The sequence below is a fragment of the Saimiri boliviensis genome, chromosome 1, assembly GCF_048565385.1.
Source record: "Saimiri boliviensis isolate mSaiBol1 chromosome 1, mSaiBol1.pri, whole genome shotgun sequence".
NCBI classification, from domain to species: Eukaryota; Metazoa; Chordata; class Mammalia; order Primates; family Cebidae; genus Saimiri; species Saimiri boliviensis.
In genome coordinates, this window is record NC_133449.1 from 25,106,334 (window position 1) to 25,133,221 (window position 26,888).

The 26,888-nt window shown below is 39.3% G+C and overlaps 1 protein-coding gene across 38 annotated transcripts in view; it reads right to left on the reverse strand.

Annotated features, from left to right (window-relative positions):
- Positions 1-26,888, reverse strand: part of DTNB (dystrobrevin beta) — a 318,860-nt gene that overhangs the window by 213,528 nt on the left and 78,444 nt on the right. For 32 of the 38 annotated variants that reach the window (XM_039477463.2, XM_039477439.2, XM_039477452.2 and 29 more), the window contains exons 5-6: positions 14,136-14,221; positions 2,249-2,403 (exon numbers count right to left, since the gene is read on the reverse strand). The exons of 1 other annotated variant lie outside the window; for it this stretch is intronic. In XM_039477463.2, coding sequence (XP_039333397.1) covers positions 2,249-2,403; positions 14,136-14,221 — 241 coding nt within the window. The remainder of the gene's footprint in view (positions 1-2,248; positions 2,404-14,135; positions 14,222-26,888) is intronic. 5 more of the 38 variants (XM_074395056.1, XM_074395051.1, XM_074395047.1 and 2 more) reach the window with 2 other exon arrangements.

The window sequence follows — 26,888 nt, forward strand, 5'->3', positions numbered from 1 at the left end:
ATACTTGTAGGACATTCTTGTACCAGGATTATGTTCAGACAATTCTACATCATTTGAAAATGCATATTCCGGGGAGAAGATACAAACTATGTTTTATTAGAATAAACTGAAGCACGAAGATATTTTTAATATGCTAAAAGCTGATGCTGATTGCCATTTATGCTGAAAGAAAAAGTAAATAGTGCGCAGAGGCAAATCTGCACAAAACTAATCAGGCAGAGTGTGCACAAATTTGGGAAGAACATCTCCTCACATGTTACTAAAAATAATTCTCCATTATCATGGGTGCCACCTTCAGTACTAAAGCTGAATAACTTCTAAAAAAAACTGTAAATATTATTTGAAAGTCAGAATTCAAATAACCATGAATTCTTTTTTTTTTTTTTTTGAGACGGAGTTTTGCTCTTGTTACCCAGGCTGGAGTGCAATGGCGCCGTCTCGCCTCAAAGCAACCTCCGCCTCCTGGGTTCAGGCAATTCTCCTGCCTCAGCCTCCTGGGTAGCTGGGATTACAGGCATGCACCATCATGCCCAGCTGATTTTTTGTATTTTTAGTAGAGATGGGGTTTCACCATGTTGACAAGAATGGTCTCGATCTCTTGACCTCGTGATCCACCCACCTCAGCCTCCCAAAGTGCTGGGATTACAGGTGTGAGCCACTGCACCCGGCCGAATTCTTAACTTTAAACGTAAAAAGGTATGTAGGTGGGGAGTGGGCCATGTGTGTGTCTGTGTTTTTCATTCTTTTTTGAATCAGAGTATCACAAGTCGGGAAGATGTAGTTTACAAGGTCCTTTCAGTTCTCAAACCTTTAGATATGTTCCTTTTATAGTTTAACTTCTTATCTTTAAATAATTTTCAGACTTACAAAAAGGTTAAGATTAACAAAAAATTTCCATTTTCCCTTAACCAAGATTCCTCGAATGTTAACACTGCAGAAGGATGCTCCTTTATCCTTAAACAATTCAAATGTTTTTTTCAAAACAGGACATGCTCTTAAATAATTATGTACAAATATCAAAATCAGGAAGTTAACGTTCATTGACAAAATACTATGATCCAGTCTATAAATTTTATTCATATTTTTCCAATTGTCCCAATAATGTCCGTTATATCAACAGAAAATCCTGGCTTGTGAGTTCATTCAGCTTTTCGTGTCTCTTTAAACTCTTTTCACCAGAACATGTTCTCATCTTTTTTAATCTTTCATGATATTGACACTTTTGAAGCTAAAGGCCAGTCAGTTTGTAGAAATTCCTTCACTGGAGTCTGTCTGATGTTTCCTTGGGATGAGATTCAGGTTATGCTTTCTTGGCAGGAGTTACCAGAGAAGTGACATGAGTACTTCTCAATGTGTCCTATCAGGAGGCAGGTGTGGTATCAGTTTATCCCTTTAGTGGTGATAGAGATTTTCAGCACTTGGTAAAGTGATATCTGATCAGTTTCTCCACTGCAAAGTTACTATGTTCTTTTTGTAATTAATAAATACCTTATGGGGAGATAATTTTAAACTATGTCAATATCCTGTTTCCATTAATTTTTTACCTATTAGTTTTAGCAATCGTTTTTTAATTCCTTTCCAGAACTTCCTGGGTAAGTTTAGCATTGAGCTTCTTTTATCTAATCTCTACCTTAACAAATGGATATCCTCTGGCTGAAGCGTGGACACTGGCTGTACCATCCATTTGTTAAGTGTGGATGGTCCTCTGAAGCATGGTTAAGATCTCAGAAACACACTCATTCCAGTCTCTATGTCAAGACCACCAGAAGGAAATCAAATCCATCATTTTCCAATATGACAATCACAGTGTACCCTTGAAGGATATTATGCTGGCAGGTAAGAGCTGTACAACATTCTGTCTCCAGCACAAAGGAAACAATGCAGTATTATTACAGGGTTTTATATCAAAAGTCCCTTATCTCATGGTTTAAAGAACTCATCTGGAAAAAAGTAATATATATATATCCAGTAGCAAAAATGTACGCACTAAACATTTTTCTTTAAAATATTTCAATTTTTCTTAGAAAAGACACCCCCCTCTGTATCAGTTCCCCCATAAAAGTGTTTTCAGGTGAACTTTTACCCCCCACTTTTATTCATCCACTTCCCATCACCACCTTTAAAGCTTTTTTCCTCCCCTACTCAAGACCTTACATCCTAGACTGGAAGCAATCTGGAGAAATCTGTTAGAAGGTGAAGGGAGGGATGAGCGCTCTTCTAGCCCTAGATTCTATAAAACTGTCCTTACCTGCTGTGGAAAACAGGTGCGGACTGAGTGCTCTGTGTAACCAAAAGATGGCCCTTCAAAGACCGCTGTTGGGAGCTTCAGAACTTCCTTCAGAAACTGGTCAAACTTGCTAAATATCATTAAGCCATTGGAATCTGACATCTGGGAGAAAACATCTATGAGAACAAAACCAAATAAAGTCAAGCTGTAAGGAAACATCAGCTTTTATAAACGGCTCTATGTCATTTGTATACCATGCAAAAAGCATCATTAAAAAATATGATTTAAAAGGTATCATAAAATTATTGTGACTTTTAGTTACTATTAAAACTATTCTCATCCTTATTAGCACTGTGTGGCTACCCTTCAGTCAAGGCCCCTCTCTTCCACTCACTTAACATTCTACCTAAATATCAAATCAAATAACCACTCATGTATGATTATCTATCTACTCTTTCTGACTAGATAAAACTGGATGACATAGAACTTTTATTTATACCTCACTTTGTTTCAAGAAGAATTTACCAGCACATCTTTATCTGTTAGTATCTCCACATGAGTTTAAATAAGACATATGTATGACTGAATATATAAACATATTAGCATCTTGGTAATAGGGTATGAAAGAAATTACATTATACTTGTATATTCTATACTAATGATGTAATATATGCCTGTGAAGAACATATCTGAAGGAGTCATAAAGCATATTTAAAATATTTATCTCATGAGTTCCAAAGGAGAACAAAAACTCATTTAAATGCTTGTATTCCAAGAAACTTTGATACTGTAAGATCCTATTTTTATATTAAGTCAGGTCAAGCAGAGGAGAAAGAAGCTACCAGTAATACTACTACAACTTTATCTGCTTGCAGGGAGTTCCCGTCTCCAATCATTCCTATCTTCTCATCCATAACTGGGGAGTAAAAGAAAAATAACCAGGGGTCAAAAGCATTTGACAAAGAAATGTGACATAGGCAGTTTTTCAATCCACTGAACTGCTTTACAATCAAATGAGCAAGTCATATATACACAGAAAAATCATTTCCTAAGGACTTTTCAAACAGCATTTTGAAGATTCATCCAGCCTGGGAAACATAGTGAAACCTCACCCCTACAAAAAATTTTTTTGAATTAGCTAGGCATAGTGGTGTGCACCTGTACTCCCAGCTACTCAGGAGGCTAAGGTGGGAGGACTGCTTGAGCCCAGGAGGTCAAGACTATAATAACGGTGATCACACCACTGCACTCCAGCCTGAGTGACAGAGCGAGACCTTGTCTCCAAAAAACAAAAAAAAAAAAAGGAAAAGAAAAAAGAAGATTCATATTCTATATAGTCACAATACACCCCTTCTATTTAACAGATATATGTAACATACATATATGCATTACTTTTTGGGTTCAATTTGGGGGAATTTATATTGAAGCATCAGGTGAAAAAAAGCCTTTTTAAATACACTAAAGAAAGATAAAATGTAGGTTATGGATCCACAGCGTAATTTTTAAGGCATTAGAAAAGAAGGAATTGGCCGGGCGCAGTGGCTCAAGCTTGTAATCCCAGCACTTTGGGAGGCCGAGGCGGGTGGATCACAAGGTCAAGAAATCGAGACCATCCTGTCAACATGGTGAAACCCCATCTCTACTAAAAATATACAAAAAATTAGCTGGGCATGGTGGTGCGTGCCTGCAATCCCAGCTACTCAGGAGGCTGAGGCAGGAGAATTGCCTGAACCCAGGAGGCGGAGGTTGTGGTGAGCCGAGATTGCGCCATTGCACTCCAGCCTGGGTAACAAGAGCAAAACTCCATCTCAAAAAAAAAAAAAAAAGAAAAAAAGAAAAGAAAAGAAGGAATTACCAAAGGAATGAAAATCTTCAGTGTGTCCTCTCATGATAGCTACTAGTTTATAGTTGATGGAAAAATATTAAATACCCATTCGGGGGAAAAAATCCAGCAAGAAACTAAAAGACAGCCCTGGCAGAAAGTAAAATAAATTAACAAATACACATTAAGTTCCTGTTACGTGGTCCAAGCGCAAGCGCTCTGTGAGGTGTTTAGAAGCACAACGAAGAAATATGGTAAATGGTCCTTATCCCCCAAGAAACTTGCAATGTAGCTGGAAAAATAAGATACACATGAAACAAAGAATTTGAGCTGACTTCAAATACAACAAAAAAAACAGAGGCAAAAAGACATATGTGAAGCCCCACCATGTGTGAGGCACCACTATCAGTAACTATGCTGAGTCTGCCAGTAGCCACATTATCCTCTTCTTCCTTAGTAACTAACAGAACACTAATCTGATGTTGTGCAGGAATGTACCAACTCATAAGCTGCAAGTTCCCAGCAAGTAGTGGTCATGTGACTAAGTTCTAGCTAAAATGAGCTTGTAAGCAGAAGGGTTGTAGGGGACTTCCAGAAAACTAGGTAAAGAAACATAACTGAGCTAAAAAGCAGGCCATTTTTTCCTTATTCCTTTCCTCCTTCTTCTATCCGGAGTGCAGCTATAATAGCTGGAGCTCCAGCAGCCATCTTGGACTATGAGGTAATCTCAATCTTGATATCGAAATCACACTAGAATGGTAGGAAAAAAAAAAAAAAAGAGACAAGAAACTGTGAATCCTAGATGAACACGAAGTCACCATATTGGCCCTGGACTACCTACCTCTGAACTTCTTTTATGTAAGAGAAAATTAAACTTCAACTTTAAGATACCATTATTCTGGGTTTCTGCTCTCATGTAAGAAATTATAATACTAAGCACTGTTCTACTACTATCATTTAGAAAGGTTAACTTACTTAAGGTCAAAAAGTTAAGAAGCCAAATCAAGTTTAAACCCACACCCATCTGACTCCAAAATAAATACCATAACACCACACTCCTTCGAAATATGATTTAGAATAGATACAAAAACACATCGGCAGGAATCGTCAAGTCCTAAAAGGAAGAAATTTGGAAGCTAGGCCTTTAAAGATAGGATCTGGAATGATGAGGTCAAAACAGGTTGAGGCTAGGGGCTGGAGGGCACTAAAGAGGAGGAAAATCAAAGTCTCTGTGACAGGAATGTGCAGCGTGGATCTCTGACCGGCGATAAGCAGGAAATAGGGCATTGAAGAAAACATTCTATGATAGGCAACTTATATTGAGAAATAAAGAAAAATAAAGACTGAACAGGAAGAGTATTTCTGTTATAAAAGAAAACGCTGAAGGAGGGACGCTTAAAAACTTTTAAGTAGAGATCAAATTTTTAGAGAGCTAGGTTTCAAGGAGATTAGACTGTTAATGACCGGCACACAATGAATAAAAGAAAAAGAATGGAATTGGAGACACCAGCTAGGAAACCTTGTAAACAATGCACAAAGGAGGTGGGGGAGCCTGGATTACAGTGGTGACAGTGTGTGCAGGGCAGGGGAGGCCAAGTCCAAGACATTTCAATGCAAAGAACTGCAGTTGATGACAAACTAGATTACAGAACAAATGAACTTTAAAACTTAGTATTATTCTAAGTTTCTAACTTGGGAAAATGCTGACAAATCCTGACTAGCATAAACAAACTGAAGAGAAAGATATTACACTTCGCTTCAGACATATTACACTTTGCTTCGGACATATCTGTTTAACTAACTAGCAAATTTTCAAGTGGAACCGCCCTGTAGACAGTTAGAAACAGTATTTGGCTACAGTTCTAGACTGCAAATAGAGAACTTGGAAAATGTTACTAATGATATGAATAAATGATGCTCTTCAAAGGAAGGAAGAACATAAATGATTTAACCTTTAAATAACTGGTTGCTAGTCAGGTGTGGTGGCTCACACCTGTAATCCCAGAACTTTGGGAGGCCCAGGCAGGAGAATTGCTTGAGCCCAGGAGTTCAAGGCCAGCCTGGGCAACATAGCAGGACCTCGTCTCTATAAAAAATTAAAAAAAAAAAAAAATAGCTAGGCATGAAGGCAGGCCTGTAGTTCCAGCTACTTGGGGGACTGAAGTGAGAGGACTGCTTGAGTGCAGGAGTTGGAGGCTGCAGTGAGCTCTGATCATACCACTACACTCCAGCCTGGGTAACTACGCAAGACCCTATCTGAAAAATAAATAAATAGCTGGCTGCTATTCTTACAAGGAGGAAAATAATCATTCATTAAATCTGAATGAAAACAAAGGTCAACATGGGAGGTGGCAGACACTGCCAGGTGCCTCCTTAGTATCTTCTTCCCCTTCTACTTTCTAGCTGAGCTTGACTGCTGGGAATGGCTCTGTGCCATTTACAAATGACTTCTCGGCCTCCTTTGTACATTGCAATGCTAGTGCAGATTTCTGGAAAACCCTTTGCTTTCCTAATAGAAGCACCTCTTTCTTCCTTCTGTCTGAAGTAAGTACAGAGGCCTGGGACACAGCAGTCATCTTTTGATCCTAAGTAAGAAAGCCATATGGCAGCAGGAAGATGGGAAGATGCGAAGTCTGTGATGACAACCGTAAGTCAGGGTACCAACTTTGAACTTATCAGCCTTTGGACTTACTTTTACATGAGAAAAATAAGTCCCAATGTGCTCAAGCCACTGTCAGTCAAGTTTTCTATTGCCACTCTATGTATTCATAACTAACTAACGAGTAATTAACTTGTGGCCACTAATGGTGTAAATACTCAGGACCAGTGACTTTAGCTTCCAAGTACATGAATATATACATGTATAGCTCCACAACCACAAAAATGTATGTATGCATATATATACACCCATACCAACGAATCTACACCTAACCCATTCAGAGTAATAAAAAGGAGTGACTGGGTAGTAAAATGACTAACCACTCCCACAAAAAAGCATTACTTCAGTTATACTTACTTACTATGTCATATGAATAGATTCAAAGTAATGAAAAAAACATTTTTAATTAATAAGAAACTATAATAAGCCCATACTACAATAAGGGAAGTAGAAACGTATCTATTTGTTTTAATGAGACATACTGCTAGACCCAAAAATTGAAGGCACAGTGCAGTAATTCATTACTTCTTGACTTACTGGTTTAAAACAGTATTTTTTAATGAATAGGCTTATCTGTAAGAAAAAATTTAAAAATGATTGCTAATTCTTAAATCTTAAATGAAGTTTAACAATCAATCTAAATTACTGTGATTTACCTATGTATGTATAAAAGGATCTTACCAAAGAAGTGAATAATAAAATTTAATGAAAATATTTTTTAAAAAAGTAAACTAGGGCCAGGCATGGTGGCTCACGCCTGTAATCCCAGCACTTTGGGAGACTGAGGGGGGCAGATCACGAGGTCAGGAGTTCAAGACCAGCTTGGCCAACGTGGTGAAACCCCGTCTCTACTAAAAATACAAAAAAATTTAAAAAAAAAAAAGTAAACTAGTACTCTAATTAAATGAAGCCCTAAACCCTCCTGGCATTAAGGGACTGTATTACTTCCCAGATACCCAGTTAATTTCCCCAGCAATTCTCTTTCTATATATATACTCTGAAAGTATGCTAATTCCCCAATAGTTATTTCCAGCTAAAAAGGGAAGCTTTCTCCCTTGTGAAAAACCCACAATCAAGCCCTTAAACATACATGTGTACACAATTTTTAAAATATTCTATAATATCTTTTGTGTGATATGCAAAATAATGCTACTGATCCACCATCATCACATGTTTTGATTTTTTTCTGGTGATAATGATCCTGGTTTTACTGGCTACATCTATCCATCTATTTCAACTCCCCTTTCAACCCCACGTGACTGTTTCAACTAACCACAGGCTTTTTTTGTAAGATGATAGGGCTGTTTAGACTACAGAAATGAGTCTATAAATGGACAGCAATTTTCTTTTACATGTTTGCTTTCCCTGAGCAACCTAACCCACAAAAACAGGCACACACATCTGTAAGTTTATAAATACCTATACACAACTAGGCCCAAGTACTACATACTGTAGTTCAAAACCCATTAATACACCACTGGCCAGGCGCGGTGGCTCATGCCTGTAATCCCAGCACTTTGGGAGGCTGAAGCAGGCAGATCACCTGAGGTCAGGAGTTCAAGACCAGCCTGGCCAACATGGAGAAACCTTGTCTCTACTAAAAATACAAAAATTAGCTGGGCATGGTGGCATACAGCTGTAGTCCCAGCTACTCGGGAGGCTGAGGCAGAAGAATCGCTTGACCCCAGAAGGTGGAGGTTGCAGTGAGCCAAGATCACACCACTGCACTACAGCCTGGGCAGAGCAACTCCGTCTCAAAACAAACAAACAAACAAACAAACAAAGAAACTCATTAATATGCCACATCATTATGCAAGAATGAGGCTGGAGGATGGGAGTCTACATGCCTTGGGCTTCTAGTGTTGACTCGGTCAGGAACTGCCTGAGACAAGGCTCCAGACCTCCTTCGGTTTTTGTTTTCCTTTCTCTTCTTTCTTTCCCTTTATTCATAAAATACACATTTAGGGCTTATATCTTACTTTCTTCCAGTTCTAAACATTTTGGTTATTTAAGAAATGTAAATCTGGGGATCACTCATTCAGATTAAACAGTCACTTCCATCTAATGAGTAAAAGGGATGGTTAACAGAAACCAGTGAGGATAATTACGTAGCCATGGGTGGTTAAAAAACTACAGCAGAGGAGTCTGAAGTCTGAACAGGAGAAACTTCAACTGTAACTTCAAAAAGAGGTCCTTCTACAGTCTGCTAATGAAACATCAAGGAAGCAAACAGTTGAAACAGCTGTAGGAACAGTCAATTCTGAGCAAAACAGAAAGAACCTCAGGTCATCTTTTCTCTGACTGCTGATAGTGTGGCCTATCAAAAACACGCAAAAATATAAATTATTATAAAACTATTGTGTTAGAACCCAGAGAAAAATCCCTGCTATCATTTTGGCATTTTTCTTATTTTCTTTGTGCATAGCAAATTTTTGTTTAAAACCATATTACACTTATGCATTTTGATCTAGACCCTATTTTTGAAGGCATTATATTCAATCATGTGGGTGTCCCAAAACTTAACTGAGCTCTCACTTTTGGACACTAACGCTGTTTCAAGTTTTCATGTAAGTGTTGCAACAAATATACAAAAAACTTGGGGTATACCTCTGATTAATTCCTTAGGGTAAACTCAAGAAGTAGACTGAATGAATATGAATCTTTTTAAAGTCTTCCTGATACATACTGTTAAACGGCCTTTCAAAATGGTAGCACCAGCTTTTTAATGTATTTTAAAATAAACTGATGACTCTTTTGCTCCTTTTAGTGCAACCAGATGCAATTTGAATACGAAGACTAAGCTTCTTTGAAAACAAATAGCAGAATTAAAGTAAATAAATCACATAGTAAAATTAATTGATAATTAAGCACGTTTTAACACATAATGGGCTTTACAGTCTACAAATTTTGTTTTCTTGAGTTATATTTTGGGTTTCTGACATTAGTGAATTTTGGTCATGCTTTCAATTAAAGTCCGTATTCCAATTATAAATAATTGGTATTTAGAATCCTTATATAAGTTACCTCTGAATCTAGGACATAGTCCCTAATGGCCGCAACAGTGAACCATCTCTGTAAACGAACGCTACCTGGAGACGGAAACTCGCTTAAGACAAATCTGAAAAATCTAAGAAATGTTTTAAACTAGAAGTACAAATATTTGTTCAGTCATTCAAATGTATCTTGACACTATAACAAACCAAAACCCCATGTCAAATAAAAAAGGTAGAGGGGAGAAAATCATAGGAAAAAAATCTAAGAAAGTAAAAAAGGAAGATCAAAGCAAAAAGGAAAAAAAATGTAAAATGCTAAAACATTCCATAAATCAGGAAACTTAACATAACAGGAACATTAATAATGGTAACAACAGAGAGTCCAGTCAGTAGAAGGAGATTGGAGCAAAGAACCAAAACAATGGAATAATTAGGTAGGAGAAAGTGAATAAACGAAGATCATTTGCTATTACAATACAATGTTATTTCTCCCTTTTGGCTGCACTACCATTCAGCCACCTCAACTAAGTAGGACATTGCTGAGAACTAGAAAACAAGAGGGGAAAGTTTCTGAAAATAGCCCACACTAACAATCACACTACATGAGTTCAAGTGCTTCTCTCCTAACAATCACTTTAAATCTTTACTTTAAATAGAACGCTAAGAGGTTTGATTATGATTTCTCTGTCCGTAGCATATGAAAAATTGTAAGTCAGAAGCAAGGAGAGATTTCTAGAGAGTGGTACATTGAAAATACCTACCATCATATTTGCCAGTGATAAAGGACATACACAAACCACAGCCGCCGCCACCACTACCACTACCAACAACAAAAAACTCAAGGACTGAAAAAGCACAGTAGTCTCAAAATAGGAGGAGGAAGAACAGAAAACCCAAGCTTCACAATTAGCCCTAAATCCTAAATGCGTCAGAAAATGGCATCCCTAAGAGATGAAATGTTATAAGTATAATCAGTGAGTTCTGACTGATCGATCGAGACAGAGTCTCACTCCATCACCCAGGCTGCAGTGCAGTGGCACAATCATAGCTCACTATAGCCTCCAACTCCTCCTAGGCTCAAGCAATCCTCCTGGAGGCCTCAGCTTCCCGAGTGGCCGGGACCTCAGGTATGTACTACCATGCCAAACTAACTTTTTTAAATTACATTCACGTATTTATTTATTTTTGAGACAGAGTCTCGCTGTCGGCCAGGCTGGTATGCAGTGGCACGATCTCGGCTCACTGCAACCTCCATCTCCAGGGCTCAAGCAATTCTCCTGCCTCAGCCTCCCAGGTAGCTGGGATTATAGGCATGTGCCACCACGCACAGCTAATTTTTGTATTTTTAGGAGAGACGGAGTTTCACTACGTTGGCCAGGCTGGTCTCAAACTCCTGACCTCAGGTAATCCGCCTGCCTCAGCCTTCCGAAGTGTTGGGATTACAGGGGCGTGCCACCGTGCCCGGCCTTAAAATTACTTTTATAGATACATGGTCTTGCTGTGTTACCCAGGCTGGTCTCAAACTCCTGGCCTCAAGTGATCCTCCTGTCTCAGCCTCCCAAAGTGCTAGAATTACAGGCATAAGCCACTGCACCCAGCCAAGTTCTGTTTAAAACGGAAGGGCCAGGCCACATTTTAAACTGGTTTCCACCCTGGAGGATTAAAAAATAGAGATAGGCTTCCGTACCCAAATATGTTACTTTTGTCAAACATCTCAATCCCAAACCAAGATAATTACAGTACAATAAAAATAATGAAACAGACCTACAGTTGGCAGAGAAACTAGAATCTGTAGCATGGAAAAGAACCCACACTTGAAATCTACTTGAATAAGATAAACATGGTAATGGGTAACCCAGCACAGTCTGTATCACATCTATCTGAACACTACTGCAATGACCTGGGGCCCTGAGCACACTGACATGTCACCTTTGGCTTAGCCCATGGGCTTTTGTGCCACTTCAGTCTTGGTCATGTTGCGTTCCTCTAAAAAGTTCAGAAGCCATATCAAAAAACTGCTATCACCTGGATACCTTCCAAACATAGAACTAGAATTTGTGCCTTTTCACTAACAAGTTAAATACAGAACTGCAGTAATTTCAGTATTTGATCAACAATTTACATTTGACAAAATTTTAAATATGTGTCAGGTGAGCTGGCTGTGTAAATATAGTTGACTTTAAAGAAACTTAAAGATTTCAGAGTCATCTAGAATACAGAGTTAACAACTTTCTGCTACTGTATTTTTCTACTACTGTATTTTTCAACCAGTCTCCCCGATATTAATAAAGATGGTATATATATTCTTTATCTAGTATCATCAACATTGAAAATCAGACAAAATTATAACATTTCTTTGTGTTTGAATGAAATATAATTTCATACATATTATCTTTCTCAGAAAACATTTTTGTATTTTATAAAAATATAAACAAAATTTCAGCCCAAAGAATATTTTGATGTACCATGTAAAGAGCCTAAGAAGAATATTCAAATAAAATCATAATTTTTATTACCAAAAGTTCTACATTGCAGCTGATTTTGAAATGAAGCTAAACTGGATAACGGTTGATGAAATACATTAAGATATTTCTTTGGAGGCCGGGCGCGGTGGCTCAAGCCTGTAATCCCAGCACTTTGGGAGGCCGAGGCGGGTGGATCACAAGATCGAGAGATCGAGACCATCCTGGTCAACATGGTGAAACCCCATCTCTACTAAAAACACAAAAAATTAGCTGGGCATGGCGGCACTTGCCTGAAATCCCAGCTACTCAGGAGGCTGAGGCAGGAGAATTGCCTGAACCCAGGAGGCGGAGGTTGCGGTGAGCCGAGATTGCGCCATTGCACTCCAGCCTGGGTAACAAGAGCGAAACACCGTCTCAAAAAAAAAAAAAAAAAAAAAAGATATTTCTTTGGAATATCTAAATCTGTATCTATGGGTCATCCAGCTTTCCAACTTTCAGTGTCATGGTAAAGTAAGGAAAAGCACAAAAAACAAATGTGCCTATGAAGTAATCTTGCCCAAAAACTTGTATAATACTTGAGTCTGATCAAGCCTCTGTATCCTTCTATTAAAAAAAAAAAAAAGTAGGGCACAGAGGAACATTGCAAGGATACAGTCATCCAAATCCGGGCTCACAGGGTATCACACTACCTTACTAAGACTTCAGTCTCATCCCCCTGTAAGGTGACATCCAGCTTCCTACTCTGTGGCTACTGTTTCACGGCACTCTGAACGCTGTGCTGAAATTACCCATGTGTCTCCTGTTACAGCACTAGCTCAGGGGAGCATAATCATGTAGCTCAGGATAGGGCGCTGACGTCTGAGTTAAAACCCCAGCTTTGCCCCCTTGGTTAACTCATCTATAAAATGAAGAAAATATCACCTGTCACTCAAAGGCATTTTAAGGATTCCATGAGAAAATATATGTAAAGAAACTAGCACAATTCTTGGTATATCTTAGGGAGTTAGTAACTCATGACTGAATAAAAACCATAAGCAGCAAAATTATGAATTTCACCTCTTTTGATTTCATCTAATCACCTTCTTATAGTAGCTAATGAATAGTAAAATGCCAAAATGACTAACAGTAAAAAAAAAAAAAAATTATTTAAAAATTAGCAAAGATAACAGGAACTCAAAAAAAAAAAAAAAAAAAAACAGGTCATCAGCTTCTAAATAACTGCACCTGACTCTAAGGTAGTGACGAATAATATAATCACAGCAAACATCACCTGATGAACAATGGAGTTATTAAGAGCTAAACCTAACCAAACCTAGTAAAAGTGATCACGTTTTAACTAAAAGTTCTCAATATAATCATACTCAAGTATAATTTTGATAATGTGGAAAACATTTCTAAAATAATTTTTTTTTTTTTTTTTTTTTAGATGGAGTTTCGCTCTTGTTACCCAGGCTGGAGTGCAATGGCGCGATCTCGGCTCACCGCAACCTCCGCCTCCTGGGTTCAGGCAATTCTCCTGCCTCAGCCTCCTGAGTAGCTGGGATTACAGGCATGCGCCATCATGCCCAGCTAATTTTTTGTATTTTTAGTAGAGACGAGGTTTCACCATGTTGACCAGGATGGTCTCGATCTCTCGACCTCGTGATCCACCCGCCTCGGCCTCCCAAAGTACTGGGATTACAGGCTTGAGCCCCCGCGCCCGGATCTAAAATAATTTTTTAAATGTCAGCATTGATTCTGAGACTTTTCAGTTTTCTCACTAAAAAATACTAACAATAAATTAAATCAACCAACTTTTCCATCTGAACAGTAGGTGGCATAACTCACCTACTGTGAGTTGCTGCAGAGTAATTTGGTTTTTTAAAAGCTCAACATAGCATCATTCAAATTTCTGACAATATTCATTTAATCCCAAATTATTATCCCTCATTTGAAAACGACATTTTTCAAATAATATGAAAATACTTACATCTCAATTTGTCCAGCATTTTTCCACCACACATGGTTGCTAACATAGCTTTAACTGAAAATACCGTCAACTTGCCTCGGCCCTCACTGCAAAATAAATTATATTAGAAATAATTGCTATCTGAAAACCACAAAAGGAGTCAAATGTATCACTAAATATTGAGCAACCAGTAAGTGGATTCCTGACCTTGTCTGTTACAATTTTACCACATTTAGAAACCCTGGATTTTTTGTTATTGTTGTTTTCATTTGTAGAAGTAAGACTTCACCTATGCTAGGTGAAGAATGCTAAAGCTAGCCTGAATTTTCAGGAAATAAATTTTAGAAACACTGTATGTAATTTCTATTGGCTATGTAGCAGAGGTCAAACGGATGAACCTGAAGTGAATTTCCTATTAACTAACCCCATTAAATCCACAGCTGCAGTTAAGTATTTAAAACTGAGGGGCCACCTGGTCTGAATATAATTCAGAAACATAACCTTACATCAGAATATTACAACAGTGTCTCGCTACGTAGTAAACAACAGGTCGCATCCTGCTATGAAGATTTTATAGTAAAATCGTCTTTGTTTTTACTGTAATAACCTTTATGTTACCATGTAAGTGTTTATTCTAAGAAGCTCAATCACACCTGTCTCAGATCTTCTAATATACCATTGTAAGAAAAGTGAAGAGGAAGGGATAGTAATATTAATTCTTCTGCAGAACTGGAAAGATGAAATGTAGAAGAACATAAATGAATCACCTAAAGTAATGCTGCACAGCGCCAGCAGAAGGAAGGCAATATCACCAAGGCCCCCTGACCCAGTGTCCACGGCTTCATTCATTCATCTATGCCCTGGTTTCACAGCAGGTAAAAACTTCACTAGTTTGTTGTTAAAGTTATCACATGTAAGCCAAGAATGTGCTTTTGTGTTAATTTTTGAAAACTGTGTTCATGTTTCATAGTAACTTAAGTGCAAGATACTTTTGCAATAACAAAAGCTATACCATTTTTGTTTCGAAAAAGCATGTATCATCCTATTTATATCCACTACGGTTCTAATATGGTGTTTTCCATTTCCCACATTGTCTTTATACACAGAAAGATCAAACCTGAAAAAAGGTAAATAGCCCATAAGCTAAAAAATTATCAGTAAAAACACCACCAGGAAATATCAACATTTGTTACGGTTGAGTTTTTAACTATTACATCTCCTTGAGTTTATTCATAAAACAAAATAGAAATGCCTGCAACTAGCTAAAATTAGAATGGGGTTTTTTAAAATACATAGTTCTTCAGAAATATAGCTACAGCTCCATGTTCAAAGCAATATGGCACCTGGAAATAAGGCATATTCCTGCATCAAATAACTATTGCATTATGTAATAAAAGCTAGTGGTGTAAGATACATCACTGGGTTACACGGAATGGGTTTCTAAGACTGATACGGAGCTTTTAGAGTGGACTTTCTTTACACCAATCACTTGAATGCTGAGTCTACATTTAAGCACACCATACCTTATGAGATAAGTACACTTTCTACTACTAAAGTACGAACAAAGAAGAAAAAAGGCCGGGCGCGGTGGCTCAAGCCTGTAATCCCCGTACTTTGGGAGGCCGAGGCTGGTGGATCACGAGGTCGAGAGATCGAGACCATCCTGGTCAACATGGTGAAACCCCGTCTCTACTAAAAATACAAAAAATTAGCTGGGCATGGTAGCGTGTGCCTGTAACCCCAGCTACTCAGGAGGCTGAGGCAGGAGAATTGCCTGAACCCAGGAGGCGGAGGTTGCGGTGAGCCGAGATTGCGCCATTGCACTCCAGCCTGGGTAACAAGAGCAAAACTCCATCTAAAAAAAAAAAAAAAAGAAGAAGAAGAAGAAGAAAACAACCCCATATATTTGCTTTCTCATCTTTCTTTGAAACTAGGATAGGGGCATACAACACAGCTCCCCAAACAAGATGCACTATGCTAGATTTCAAGGGGGAAATGATAAACTTGGAGAAGCATGAACTCCAGAAGAATCCACCTGGTGGGGATGGCAACAGTAGGAGCAGCTACATCCAGTGTCCTGGGGCAGCAGAGAGAGGGATTGTTGGGGCAGCACCCAGAGCCCAGCATCAGTGGCGTTTGGAGCACAAGCAGCAAGGTCTGTGGCCAGAGCGGTGTCTTCATGAGAGTTCTGTGGAATGATTTTGCACTGTTCCTGGCAGCGGTTTCCAAGTCTACATTCCCAACCTTCTTAGAGAAATCTACGGATCATCCTTTTAATTAATTGGCCAGAGATGGCATCTATTACTTATAACTAAGAACTCTGATGGATACAGCTTCTAACCTGATGTAAAGTGGCCCACGAAGATGAAGCAACAAAAGGAATTATTGCTGAAGTCCAGAGTGAGATTAAGAATGCCTGATGGGCCGGGCGCGGTAGCTCAAGCCTGTAATCCCAGCACTTTGGGAGGCCGAGGCGGGTGGATCACAAGGTCGAGAGATCGAGACCATCCTGGTCAACGTGGTGAAACCCCGTCTCTACTAAAAATACAAAAAATTAGCTGGGCATGGTGGCGTGTGCCTGTAGTCCCAGCTACTCAGGAGACTGAGGCAGGAGAATTGCTTGAACCCAGGAGGCGGAGGTTACAGTGAGCCGAGATCGTGCCATTGCACTCCAGCCTGGGTAACAAGAGCTACACTCTGTCTCAAAAAAAAAAAAAAAAGAATGCCTGATGGGCCAGGCATGGTGGCTCACACCCGCAAGCCCAGCACTTTGGGAGGCCGAGGCAGGCAAATCATGAGGTCAGAAATTGGAGACCTGCCTAGCCAACACAGTGAAACTCTATGCCTACTAAAAATACAAAAAAAAAAAAAAAAAAAAATTAGCTGGGCATAGTGGCGCGTGCCTGTAGTCCCGGCTACTTGGGAGGCTGAGGCAGAAGAATCGCCCGAACTTGGGAGGTGGAGGTTGCAGTGTACCAAGGTTGTGCCACTGCCCTCCAGCCTAGGTGACAGAGCCAGAGTCCATCTCAAAAAAAAAGAAAAAAAAAGAGTGCCTGATGACCAGCAAGGCAAGAATGAAGACGAAGTGCTCAAGGACAGGAGAGTGCACCTTGCCGTGCAACTAATGACGTTTCTCGAGGGAAACTTGCTCAAAACATGTTTGGTAGACAGAGACTTGATGCTGCAAGAATATGCACAAAATCCCACAAAAGAAAGTAAAAGTTAACCTTGGAAGAGATTTCCACAAAAATCAGGCTATTAAGCACATCCGAGAGACTGCAGCACAGGAAGCACGCAGGGGCTCTGGAAGCCAACAGCATTCTGTTCCCAGCCTCCAAGGCACTGACAGGGGTATTTGCTTTATAACAACTCATTCAATTGTACTTTGAGTATTTTTTTGTAGCTGTCGTTTATTTCTTGATAAAAACCGTTTGAAAAAATGAATCATAGGAAAGTAAGGATTACCATTACTGGACAAGGCTAATCATTTAATTGGGGGGAATGATGAAGGAGAAATCTATAGGTTAAAAAAAATACTTGCTATATATATTGGAACACATAAAAATTTCCATAACAGAATTTATACACATACACACACACACACACACACACACACACACACACACACACACACTAAAAATACCAAGGCTCAGGGCCAACCCTTAGAGGTCCTAATTATTTGGCCTAGGGTGGTTGGCATTGGTAATTCTTAAAAGTTCCCCAGGAGATTCAAAAACACAGCCAGAATTGAGAACCACTGACCCAAAACAAATCAACTTTTAAAAAAAAGACTCGATACAAAAAGGGAAAGTGCATTCACATACAACAAAATAGACATGGAAGAAACACAAATGACTATTAAGCACATGGGAAAGCACTGACCTTAATGATAAAAGGAAAACAAAACTAAAAAATAATGAGATATATTTTTTAAATGTCATAAATTACTGTTTCCAAAGACTGTCTTCAGTCTAAGTACTGTGAAGTCGACTTAGACAGAATATATTTTTGTTGTTTTGTTTTGAGACAGAGTCTCCCCTGTCACCCGGGTTGGAATGCAATGGCATGATCACAGCTCAGTGCAGCCTTAACCTCCTGGGCTCAAGCAATCCTCCACCTTCACTTCCCAAGTAACTGGGACCACAGGCACGTGCCACCACACCTGACTTGAATTTTTTTTTTTTTTTTTTTTTTGAGACGGGGTCTCGCTCTGTTGCCCAGTCTGGAGTGCAGTGGTGCGATCTCAGCTCACTGCAACCTCCACCTCCCGGGTTCAAGCGATTCTCCTGCCTCAGCCTACTAAGCAGCTGAGATCACAGACGTGCACCATCACACCCAGCTAACTTTTGTATTTTTAGTAGAGATAGTGTTTCACTATGATCGCCAGGGTGGTCTGGCTTGACGTATTTTAAAAGAAATAGTTTAGCTACATTTCCTTTTATTTTGTAATGTAATATTTATCACTTTCATAATTAATTACTTCTAAAATGATCACTTTAAAGAGAGAGAGTATATATGCCAGAACACAGTAAGTCATCTCTCTGGTTTTATATAATTTTAAGGTCCATCTATGATCAACGATTATGCCTTCAGTTAATTCTGTATGGTATCCTTTTTAACTTTTCATTAAAGTATAATGAACATACAGAAAAGTGCATAATTCATGAATGAATTTTCACAAAATGTTCCCTCGTGAACATTTAGAGTTCACTGAATGAACTTTCACAAAATAAACACCCACGTAACCAGTACTCAGGTCAAAAGACAGAATATTACTCGCATCCAGAAGCATATCTTTCCTAAACCCACCTCCCACCGTGGTCACTTCTATCCCTTTTTTTTTTTTTTTTTTTGAGACAAAATCTTGCTCCGTCATCCAGGCTGGAGTACAGTGGCACAATCTCACCTCACTGTAACCTCTGCCTCTTGGGTTCAAGTGATTCTCATGTCTGAGCCTCCCAAGAACTAGGATTACAGGTGCCTACCACCATGCCCAGATAATTTTTACATTTTTCATAGATACGGGGTTTCACCGTGTTGGCCAGGCTGGTCTCGAACTCTTGACTTCAGGTGATCCACCAGCCTAGGCCTCCCAAAGTACTGGAATTGCAGGCGTGAGCCACCATGCCCAGCCTGGTAACATCTATCCCGACTTCTAGTGTCGTAAGACAGATTTGACAGCTCTTGACCTTCATATAAATGGAATCTTACAGTATGCACTCTTTTGTGTCTGGCTTCTTTCACTCAACAAAATTTCTGCAAGATTTATTATGTTGTTAAGTACATTAGTTCATCCTGCTATTGTAGCATTCTGTTGCATGAATATGCTGCATTTTATCCATTCTCTTATTGAGGGATATTTTCAAACTCTCTATTTTAAACTATTCGATGAGCATGACAAACAAAACATGAATATAGGTACAAATAAATACTTATTGACTTATTGATATTCCTTACTAAAAGAAAGAAAAAAAAGCTGCTTGGGGGTCAAAGTGAAACCAGTGGCACAAAAACTGATGACATTCTAAGGATTACATACAATCAGCCCTCAGGATCCATGGGGAATTGGTTCCAGGACCCCTCCAGATGCCAAAATCCACAGATACTCAAGTCCCCAAGTTGACCCTCCATATCCGCAGGTGACTGAATCGACACATAGAAACCTGCAGATACAGAGGGCTGAGGGTACTGGCAATGCTGAGGAGTTTGAAAATAATCTAGAGGGGAAGCACAGCACCTTGGAAATGGCTTCAGGAAGAGTACCATCCTTAGGACCCTATCCGCTTCTAAAATGATTATATATCTGGGAACTGTGGCTCGTGCCTGTAGTACCAGCTACTCAGGAGGCTGAAGCAGGAGGATCACTTAAGTTCAGGGGTTTGGGACCAGCCTGGGCAATACAGTGGGACCTCATCTCTAAATAAAATAATAATAATACAATAATATTATTGTTGGTCTAATACTTAACAAAGGAATTATTAAGAAAATAAGTTTGAATATGTCTGGAGTCATTTGGATAGATCAAGCAGAAGTACTGGTATAGAAATGTAATTATTTCTTTCTCTCTAAACCAAGTGGGCCCTTTATCAAAAGAGACAGCACATTATCTAAACACAGAAAAAGGAGAGAAACACAAAGGCGTAGAAAACTGTTCTGTTCTTTTCACCCGGAATTCACACACTCAAGAAGACTAAACTGATGTTTTCCAATGTGCATATTCATAGTCATTTTTTGCAGCATGTTTCTAACGGCAAAAGACTGGAGATAATCAAAATGTCCATTAGTAGACTGACTCCTATCATAAAAAGAATAAGAAATATATATGAAGACAGAATTATATGCAAGGCAGACTAGGGGGAAAAGCAAGGTACAGAACAAAATAACTGCTGAAAGGTTATCTAACAACTATGTTAAAAAGGAGGGAAAAGAATAATATTATCAAATATTTGTTTGCATATGTATAAACTATATGTGAGAGGATACTAAGAAAATAACAACACTGGTTGCCTCCAGGGTGGGACGTAGGCAGCCTAAAGAGAGGAATGAAATGGTGGGTACTTTCATTGTAAGTATTAAAAATGCTTATATAGCCGGGCGCGGTGGCTCAAGCCTGTAATCCCAGCACTTTGGGAGGCCGAGGCGGGTGGATCACAAGGTCAAGAGATCAAGACCATCCTGGTCAACATGGTGAAACCCCGTCTCTACTAAAAATACAAAAAATTAGCTGGGCATGGTGGTGCATGCCTGTAATCCCAGCTACTCAGGAGGCTGAGGCAGAAGAATTGCCTGAACCCAGGGGGCGGAGGTTGCGGTGAGCCGAGATCGCGCCATTGCACTCCAGCCTGGGTAACAAGAGCGAAACTGTCTCAAAAAAAAAAAAAAAAAAAAAGCTTATATTAGAAAAGAAGAAGGTTCTCAAGTCAATAATCTACCCCTCCAACTTAAGACACTAGAAAAAGAACAGCAAATTAAACTCAAACGAGAAAAAGAGAAAAAAAAAAATACTGTAAGAACAGAAATTAATGAAACTGAAAACAGAAAAACAGAGAAAAAAAAAAAATCAATAAAACCAAAAGCTGGTTCTTTGAATGGATCAACAATATATAAATCTCTCACCAGACTAAGAAAAAAAAAGATACAAATTACCAACATTAAAAAAAGAGGTGAAATCACCACAGGTTCTACAAACAGTACAGAAATAATAAAGATTATTAAAACAGCCGGGCGCGGTGGCTCAAGTCTGTAATCCCAGCACTTTGGGAGGCCGAGGCGGGTGGATCACGAGGTCGAGAGATCGAGACCAACCTGGTCAACATGGTGAAACCCCGTCTCTACTAAAAATACAAAAAATTAGCTGGGCATGGTGGCGCGTGCCTGTAATCCCAGCTACTCAGGAGGCTGAGGCAGGAGAATTGCCTGAACCCAGGAGGCGGAGGTTGCGGTGAGCCGAGATCGCGCCATTGCACTCCAGCCTGGGTAACAAGAGCGAAACTCCGTCTCAAAAAAAAAAAAAAAAAAAAAAAAAAGATTATTAAAACACCTTTATGTCCATGAATTCAAGAGCCTGGATGAACTAGACAGATACAGACTACTCCTTGAAAACACAAACTACCAAAGCTCACTCAAGAAGAAACAGATAAACTGAATAAACTCATATCCATTACAAATTGCATCTATAGTTCAAAGACTTTCAAAAAAGAAAGCTCCTCATTCTGAGGGCTATACTGGAGATCGCTAAACATTTCTAAGAAGAAAAAACTGCATGTCCACTTACTCTTCCAGGTCATTAAAAAAAGGAGGAAACACTTCCCAACTCTTTTTATAAGGTCAGTATTATTTTTTTTAATAATTTCAACTTTTATTTTATTCATTCATTTATTTACTTGTAGAGACAGGGTCCCACTCTGTTGTACAGGCTGGTCTTTAACTCCTGGACTCAAGTGATCCTCCTGCCTTGGCCTCCCCAAGTGCTTGGATGACAGGCCTGAGCCAACGCACCCAGCTCAATTTTTATTTTAGATTCAGGGGATACATGTGCAGGTTTGTTACATGGGTATACTGTGTGATGCTGAAGTTTGGGGTATGAATGATCCTATCACCCAGGTAGTGAGAACAGGTACTCAACAGTTAGTTCAACCCTTGCCCCCTCCCTCTGTCCTTGCTCTAGCAGTCCCACGGGTCTACTGTTCCCATCTTTATGTCCGTGAGTACCCTATGTTTAGCTCCCACTTATAAATGAGGAAGTGTCAGCAGTTGGTTTTCTGTTCCTGCATTAATTTGTTTAGGATAAGGGTAAGGCCAGAATCATTCTAATACCAAAAACACACAAAGACATTACAATAAAAGAAAACAAGTCAGTATCCCTCATGAACACGGTTACAAAAACCTTCAACAAAATGAGTAAATCAAATGTAGCAAAATAAAAAGGGACAAAATCACAACCTAAGGAGCTTTATCCCAAGAATATAAGGCTATCTTGACATATGAAAAGCAATCGATCTAATTCACTATTCAACAGACCAAAAAGAGAGAAAGGTTATATGACCATCTGAATAGATGCAGATGACAAATTTCAACAGCAATCCCTGCTGCTCTCAGAAAACTGGGGAGAAAAAAAGAGAATTTCTTCCATGTGACAATGGGCTTTTTTTACCTTTTTTTTTTTTTTTTTTAAAGTTTCTCCAGGGTTTCACCATGTTGGTCAGGCTGGTCTTGAACTCCCAACCTCAGGTGATCTGCCCGCTTTGGTCTCCAAAGTGCCTGGATTACAGGCGTGAGCCACCACACCCGGCCGACAACGGGCATCTTTAAAAAATAATCACAGTCACCATCACACTCAGTGAAGAAAGGCTGAGTGTTTTTCCCCTAAGATCAAGAATAAATCAAGAGGGCTGCTCCCACGACTCCCTGTCAACATCACACTCCAGAACCCAGCTGGTGAAATAAGAAAAAATAAACAAAAAACATACAGATTGGAAGTAAAGAAATAAAACTGTCCATTCCAGGCAATATGATCATTTGTAGAAAATCCTTATAAACCTACAAAGAAAAGCTACAGAACTACTAAAAAACACTACAGTAAGTGAGTTTAATAACACCAGAATGCAAGGTCAACATAAAAAATTCAATTTTATTTCTCTAAACTAGCAGAAGAGTATTGGAAATATAATAGCAACAAAAATATAAATACTTAAAGTCATTTTTTAAAACATGTTCAAGATCTGTATGCTGAAAATTACAGAAAACAAATGAAAGAAATCAAAGATTTAGAGAGATATGCTATGTTCACAAAATGGAAGACTTGGTAATTTAAATGTCAGTTTTCTCCAAACTGATCAGAATCCTGTTGTGATTCAATGCAATGCTCTGAAGAGATGACGGAGGAGGAGAAAAAACGAAACAAAACTGTTTTTTGTTTTTGTTTTTGTTTTTTTGAGACAGAGTCTCACTCTGTCCACTCTGTCACCCAGGCCGGAGTGCAATGGCAAGATCTCAGCTCACTGCAACCTCTGCCTACCAGGTTCAAGGGATTCTCCTGCCTCAGCCTCCTGAGTAGCTGGGATTATAGGCGCATGCTACCGCGCCCAGCTAATTTTTGTATTTTTAGTAGAGATTGGGTTTCAACACTGTTTTTCTTACTCTCTTACACAGCACTTCGCTTCTGACACCAGATCCACAGGGAGTTATTTCCCCACACACCAAGCAAGCAGTTCTCCAGCGGATACCAGCTGGATGTCTACAATCTAATTCCAGCCCGACACTATTTACCTGGAGGTAGCATCAGATCCTAGAGGTTGAGGGCTCAGTACCCACCTTGTATATCAATAGCAAGTAGTAGGCTGTCACCTATACTTCTGAACAATCAACTATAAAATCGGGGGTTCCCATGGCCCTTTCTTGGGCTGATTAGTTTGCTAGACTGGCTCGCAGAACTCAGGAAAACACCTATATTTAACCACTTACTTATGGAGGATACGATAAAAAATACAGATGAACAGTCAGATGGAGGAGATGCATAGGATGTGTTTTGTGGGAAGGGGCACAGAGCTTCCATGCCGTCCCCAGGTGTGCTACACTACGCTCCAGGAACTTCCACCTGTTCAGCTATCTGGAAGCTCTCCAAACCTAATGCTTTTGGGGTTTTAATACAGACTTCATTATGCAGGAGTGACTGATTATGTCTTTGGCCATTGGTGATCTGCCTTCAGCCCCTCTCCCTTCTTGGAGGTTAAGGGGTGGGGCTGAATGTCCCAACTCTCTAATCAATCACACGGTTAGTTCCCCTGGCAATCAGTCTATATCCTGAGGTTATCCAGGAGCCCACCAAGAATGGCCTCCTTAGTACAAAAGATGCTCCTATCACTCAGGAAATTACAAAGGTCTTAGGAGTTCCGTGGAAAGAACTGGGGTCAAAGTCCAAATATTAAAACAAAAGATTCTACCACCTACCAAGGGGTTATCAGGAGCTCTGTCTTTCCCGCTACCCCTATCACTCAGGAAATTACAAGGGTCTCAGGGGCTCTGTGCCAAGGACTGAAGGCAGAGACCAACATGTATATTTCTTATTATTTCGCAATTCCCAATTGAATTCGCAATAGGGCATTTCTGTAGAAATCAACAAAATCATTTCTCACATATTTTTAGAGTTCTAAACCCATACAAATCCTCAATAAGGCAAGAGAATAAAGATACTATTCAGATGCCTAAAGCCCATCCTGTTCATGTCACACTGAAAAAGTTCCTTGTGTTATTTTCGTATGCATCCAGAGCTGAGAACCACCAACACAGAGCTTTGAATGCAATAGTAAGCCTTTAGCTTTTATTTTGTTGAACATGGTAAATCAAAGGACATAATAAAACATTACAGAAAATTAATCATACTGCGTTTGTGTACATCATTCTGGCTCCAAATCTCATTCTCTTCCTTCAAAGAGACAAATTACCTATTCCTTGCTACAGGGACAAAACTGATGCTATCTATGCAGGCAGACAGGAAAGTGTAGCAGAGTCCAGCATACTAGCAAGAGAGCCATGTCACTCCCAACTCTTCAGTGAGAAGAGACTTAACTCATCCATAAACACAATACAATGGGTCTTAATGGGTACTATGACATCTTAACTTCTAAATATTATAATAGCACTGTACAACACTTTCTTAATCTTCAAAATGTTTTAGAAACACTAGTATTTTACAACACTTTGCATCCTTATTCAAAATATTCTTTAACTCAACCCTGTTGTAAATATTAGTCCTAGATTCAGAAATTCTCATATTTGATTATAGAATAACAGATGTAATTCTCAATTAACCTGCATCAGTACTAAAACACTTCTATTCTTTTCCATTCATTAGGATTAATATTAGTTTCAATGTCTGTTCTCTGATGAAGGAATCTGTTAAATTACAAAATAATCTAGATCAGGCTATTTATAGTTTTTTTAAAAAGGCTCATTAATCCCTCAAATAAGCATTGCCAGTAATGTGCGCTCCTTTAATACAGTGGATTGCAGAAATGCATTTCTGCAATCCACTGTTTAACCATTTTTCTTATTCAGTAACAGCCACGTAGAAATCTCCACACATAATCTCCCACCTAACAAACCACGAATCTTCTCTTCCCTCTGCCTGTATGCACTTTCAGGTACACAAATGTATGTATGTTTAATATCGAATGCTTTATTAAGGGTCAGGGGATATGCATGGAAGTGTCAACGTGCAACTCAATAGGATAAACAGAGTAAGCAGAGTGGAAGGAGTTTTAAGTTCAGGTAAAAGTAGAGGAATCTGAGATTGAAGATCATAGTAAATGTGAGCGGGATGAATTTATAGACAGGGCAGATTTGGGGAAAATACTTAGTGACTCTTTTATGTTTAAGAATACATTTATAAGTAAGTATGCATCTGAGAATGGCTCAGGTCTTAATGATTAGCCAGTCTTCCCCACTCATATCACTTATCATCATTTACCACTTTAGGCTCACAGTTTGTGCTATCAAAAGGTTTATGTACTCTTCAAAAGGAAATATTAATATAAACAAAAGTATACACAAAAGTAATAATTGTATGTTTAAATACAGTTACAGCATGGTGGCTCACGCCCGCAATCCCAGCACTTTGGGAGGCTAAGGCGGGTGGATCACTTGAGGCCAGGAGTTTGAGACCAGCCTGGCCAACATGGCAAAACCCCATCTCTACTATTAATAAAAATACAAAAATCAGCCAGGCATGGTGGTGCACACCTGTAGTTCCAGCTACATGGGAGGCTGAGGCAGGAGAATCGCTTGAACTCAAGAGGTGGAGGTTGCAGTGTAATCTCGGCTCACTGGGAATGCTCTCCAGCATGGGCAACAGAGCAAGACCCTGTCTAAAAAAAAAAAAATTAAAAAGAAACTTATTAAAGAAGAAATAGTTATCCGGCCGAGTGCAGTGGCTCACGCCTGTAATCTCAGTACTTTGGGAGGCCAAGGTGGGCGGATCACAAGGTCAGGAGTTTGAGTCCAGCCTGACCTACATGGTGAAACCCCGACTCTACTAAAAATACAAAAATTAGCTGAATGTGGTGGCATGCGCCTGTAATCCCAGCTACTCAGGAGGCTGAGGCAGGGGAATCACTTGAGCCCAGGAGGTGGAGGTTGTGGTGAGCCAAGATCGAGTCACTGTACTCCAGCCTGACTCTGTCTCAAAAAAAAAAAAAAAAAAAAGAAAGAATTACCCAGTAAAATCAATGAAGAGATAGTCTCAACATCCTTACTTCCACAAATCATGTTACTTAT